Raw genomic sequence first — 4,364 nt, 5'->3', positions numbered from 1 at the left:
CGCAAATCTCTCGCGCGCCATCTTCGTCAAGGGCGTCCACCCGCAGACGACGCACGCTGAGCTCGTCACCGAAGCGCGCGACACACCCGACGACCCTACATTATCGTCCGCATGCGTACGCTTACTACTGCTATGGAGCTGCTGCACAAACACATCCGGCCCAGGTACTGTCGTATGAGAATCACAGTGTCTCCCCCCCGAGGTCTCCTCCCCGAGGTGCGTCGGTGGAGGCGGCGGGAGTCTCCGGGAGCGCCGCCCGCACCTCGGGGGGGAGACTCGGGGAGGAGACACTGTGATTCTCATACGACAGTACCTGGGCCGGATGTGTTTGTGCCGCACCTCAATAGCAGTACTAATCATACTCATAAGGACGATAATCTAGGGTCGTCGGGTGTGCCGCACGCCTCGGCGACGAGCTCCTCGTGCGTCGTCTGCGGGTGGACGCCCTTGACGAAGATGGCGCGCGAGAGGGGCTCGACGCCGCCGCCGCCCATCAGCCCGCCGCCGCCGAGCCCGCCCCCCATCATCAGCCCGCCGCCGCCGAGCCCGCCGCCCATGCCACCCAAGCCTCCACCCAAGCCTCCACCCAGACCCCCACCCAAGCCTCCACCCAGACCTCCCAACGTCCCGCCGCCCAGCGTTCCGCCGCCGAGCCCGCCGCTGCCGAGTGTGCCCATGCCGAGCCCGCCGCCACCGAGCCCGCCGCCACCGAGCCCGCCGCCACCAAGCCCGCCGCCACCGAGCCCGCCGCCCATCCCGAGCCCTCCGAGTGTGCTGCCCGCGCTGCCAGCGGCGGCACGCGGGTCGCCAGACCCGCAGCCGCCGCCGCCGCCGCCCAGCCTCGGGTCGCCGCCGCCGCCGCGCGGATCGCCGCCGCCGCCGCGCGGATCGCCGCCGCCGCCGCGCGGATCGCCGCCGCTGCCGCGCGGATCGCCGCCGTTGGCCGCAGCCGCGGCGCGCGGGTCGCCGCTCCCCGCGGCTGCGCGAGGATCGTCGCCGCCCGCAGAGGGAGCTGCCTCGCCTCCCTCTGCTGGGCCGCCGCCGCCGCCGCCGCCTCCGCCGCCTCCGCCGCCTCCGCCGCCGCCTCCGCCGCCGCCGTCACCGCCTCCTCCGCCCGAGATGGCGGAGACGAGCGCAGCCTGCGCGCCCTGGACGCCGTTCGTGGCCGCGCCTCGCTCCACGGCGCCGAGCAGCGCCTCTGCCGCCTGCATGCCCCCGCCCGAGAGGTGCGCCATGAGCGCGCTCTGCATCGCCGTGCTGCTGCTGAGAGCGCTGAAGAGGGGAGGGAAGGCCTGCAGCTTGGAGAGGACCATCGCCAACGAGTTGGCGGCGCCACCGCCGCCCATCCCACCGCCGCCCATCCCGCCGCCGCCCATCCCTCCGCCCATCCCTCCTCCCATGCCGCCGCCCATGCCGCCGCCCATGCCGCCGCCCATCGGCCTGCCTCCCATGCCTCCGCCCATGCCTCCACCCATGCCGCCTCCCATGCCGCCCGGCTGCGGGCGCGACATGGCGATGGCCTTCGGCAGCTTGCAGCGGTTGCACGCCATCTTGTCGGCATAGTTGTGGTTGTTGCACGAGTTGCACATCCAGTCGCCGGGGCGTGCGTTGCGGGGCAGGCGTGGGTCTCGCTGCATCATGTGGCTCTGCATCATGGGGTTGCCCATCATGTTGCCGCCCATCATGCTGCCTGTGGAGGGAGGGGGCCGAGGGATGGGAGGGCAGTGGAGAGGGGCGAGGGGCGAGGAGCGAGGGCGAGGGGGCGAGGGAGGGAGGGTGGCGGCGATGCCAGGCGCGTCTCGCCTGGCATCATGTTGTTCTGCATCATGTTGTTCTGCATCATGTTGCCTCCCATCATGTTGCCTCCCGCCATCATCCCCCTCGGCCCGCCGCCGCCGGGCATGCCTCCCATGCCCGTGCCTCCGCCCATCCCGCCTGCGCGCGGAGAGAGCTCGAGCTCAGGCGAGGCCGGGCTGCAGGCGGCAAGGTGTGTGCGGCCGCGCCTTGCATCTGCATGCCCTGCATGCCGCCCTGCATACCTCCCATCGGCATGCTCTGCATACCCGGCATACCCGACATGCCTGCGGGGGCGGCGGCCGCACCGGTCAGCCCCATCCGCGCGAGCGCCGTGCGCGCGGGCGCCTTGCATGCCTGGCATCCCGCCCTGCCCGAGCTGGCCGCCCATCGGCATGCCGCCACCGAGGGTCTTCATCCCGCCCAGGCCGCCCGGCGCTGCCATGGAGCCGCCGGCGCTCTCGCACTGGCCGCCGCCGGGGCTGCCGCTCTGGCCGTCGCCAGCAGCCTGGCCGCCGCCCGCCCCCTGCGGCTCTCCGGCGCTGTCCGACTGCGGACCGTCCGTGAGGCCCTCGCCGCCAGCGGCTGCCGCCTTGCTCAGGAGCTGATTGAGCGACGAGTCGTCGAGCGAGCGCAGCTTCTTGGCAAGCACTGTGCGGGCGAGGGCGGGATAAGTGCATGTAAGTGCGTCGCCGAGAGTGGGGCGCACGCACTTGCAGCGACGCTCGATGGCGCCACCTCGGAGGGCTCACGCTTCTCGCCCACCGCGGGCATCATGCTTTCTTCCGCTCCGCCTCCGGAGGACGAGGGGCTGGTGCGGGCTCCAGGCTCACTCACAAGACGCTGGCGAGTACAGCCACGCCTGCATTCACAGCCTTGTTATTGAGAAGAAAGTACCTCCACGGCGGCGGCGCGGCGCGGCGGCGGGCGGTGCGAGGCGGCGGCAATGCGAGGCAGCGGGCGACGCAGGGCGGGGCGGCGCGGCGGCGGGTGGTATAAATACTTATTAATTAATTAATAATGAATTAATAATCATCGGGCGGCGGCGCGGCGCGGCGGCGGGCGGCGCGGAGCGGGGCGGCGAGACCATCTGTACTGAACGGGCCAGCTAGCTGGCCTTTGAGTCAGCGCAATGGTCGCGCCGCCCTCGACTCAAGGGGCTGCCTTCCACCCGTCGCTGCTCAGGCCGTCGCCTCATCTCGCCTCATCTACTCGCGATGTGTGTGTGTGCTGGTGTTGCTATTGTTGCGATCTGATATGCGCGTGTGTGCATTGTGTAATGTGTCGATTGTGTAATAAAGAGAGACCACAATGTATTCTTTGTAAGTAAGAAAGAAAACAGACAAGCCTGGAGGGAGGGATGGGAGGACGGCGACCTTTAGGGGGAGGAAGAAGGGAGGGATTTTTAAAACGGCGAACCTTCATTCGGGAAGAAGGGAGGACGGCGGCGCGCACAGAGAATTCTTTTTTTGCGAATTGTGCATGTTGCGAGTCTCTGTCGCTGCACGGCCTCTGTCGCTGCTGCAGCCGACGTCGGCTAGGCAACTGCCGCACTGCCGGCGTGCGGCGTCGTCCGCCGCGCCGGCCGCAGCAGCATCGCTCGAGGAACTGCTCCAGCAGCACCGCATCGCGCCCTCTGCGCCGCTTGCGGCCGACGCCCTCGGGCGGCTGCCGTCCCGACTCGCATTCCTGCAGGGGCTGGGCGTGCCCGACGCGGCGGTGGCGGCAGTGGTGCGCCGCAACCCGTCGGTGCTCTCCACCGAGCCGCAGGCGCTCTCGCCCGGTCTCGACTACTTGCTGTCGCTCGGCGTCGCGGACTTGGGCGGCTCGGTGCGGCGCGCGCCCGACTTGCTGGGCTGTTCGGTGCGGCGTGACCTGGGGCTGAAGGTTGCGATCCTGCAGTCGCTCGGCGTGCGCGATATCGCGCGGTATCTCTCTCGCAACCCGCGCCTCGTCAGCATCGACGTCGAGCGGCAGATGCGACCCGCTGTCGAGCTCCTCTCCTCGATCCCGGAGCTGGAGGCACCGCCAGCGCCCTCCACTCGCCCACCGCAACGCCGCCACTCGCGGGCAGACACACGGGCCGTGAGCGGCGGCGCTCGGCCCTCGCCGTGGCCAGCCTTCGCCACGCGGCGGCCCCTCCCCCCGCCCGCCTGCCTGCGAAGACACACACGCGGGACTGCGGCACACACCTGACACACACCTGACACGCACACGGCTCTGCAGGTCGGGCGAGTGCTCGAGCAGCTCCCGACAGTCGGGCTCAACGCGGAGGCGATCGCGCCGCGGATCGAGTACTACCGCAGCCTCGGCGTGCCGCGCCTCGGCCGCTTCCTCTCTCGCCACCCGCCCCTCCTCGCCTACTCGCTCGAGGCGAACGTGCAGCCCAAGGCCGGCTGGCTCTCGAGAGGAGCAGCGCACGGGTCCACCCTGCCCTCACCCCCCCCCTCCCCCTACTCTAGGTCGCCTGGCTCAAGGAGCAGGGCTTCGGCGACGTGCCGACGCTGCTGAGCAGGAGCGTGGGGCTCCTGCCGTGGATATGGGAGGGGCGGCCCACCCTCGACGAAGCG

The 4,364-nt window shown here is 70.7% G+C and overlaps 3 protein-coding genes across 3 annotated transcripts in view; 1 reads left to right on the top strand and 2 right to left on the bottom strand.

Moving 5' to 3' along the window:
• Positions 1-362: 362 nt before the first annotated feature.
• Positions 363-1,685, bottom strand: EMIHUDRAFT_199924 (hypothetical protein; the record flags this gene model as incomplete). Its single annotated transcript, XM_005791835.1, has 3 exons — positions 363-446; positions 1,131-1,272; positions 1,510-1,685. The coding sequence occupies 3 exons, from the start codon at positions 1,683-1,685 to the stop codon at positions 363-365; spliced, it is 402 nt and encodes a 133-aa protein (XP_005791892.1).
• A 273-nt stretch (positions 1,686-1,958) lies between these two features.
• EMIHUDRAFT_199923 (hypothetical protein) lies at positions 1,959-2,568 on the bottom strand (the record flags this gene model as incomplete). The annotated part of the gene is made up of 3 exons (XM_005791834.1): positions 1,959-2,031; positions 2,103-2,445; positions 2,508-2,568. The coding sequence occupies 3 exons, from the start codon at positions 2,566-2,568 to the stop codon at positions 1,959-1,961; spliced, it is 477 nt and encodes a 158-aa protein (XP_005791891.1).
• Positions 2,569-3,276: 708 nt separating this feature from the next.
• The window catches only part of EMIHUDRAFT_448827 (hypothetical protein), a gene marked incomplete at both ends in the record, with an annotated part of 2,819 nt that continues 1,731 nt past the window's right edge, over positions 3,277-4,364 (top strand). The window contains 3 exons of the mRNA XM_005791833.1: positions 3,277-3,783; positions 4,021-4,185; positions 4,257-4,327. Coding sequence (XP_005791890.1) covers positions 3,277-3,783; positions 4,021-4,185; positions 4,257-4,327 — 743 coding nt within the window. The remainder of the gene's footprint in view (positions 3,784-4,020; positions 4,186-4,256; positions 4,328-4,364) is intronic.

The sequence above is a fragment of the Emiliania huxleyi genome (assembly GCF_000372725.1).
Source record: "Emiliania huxleyi CCMP1516 unplaced genomic scaffold EMIHUscaffold_11, whole genome shotgun sequence".
NCBI lineage: Eukaryota > Haptophyta > Isochrysidales > Noelaerhabdaceae > Emiliania > Emiliania huxleyi.
This window is presented reverse-complemented; position numbering and strand designations above follow the sequence as displayed.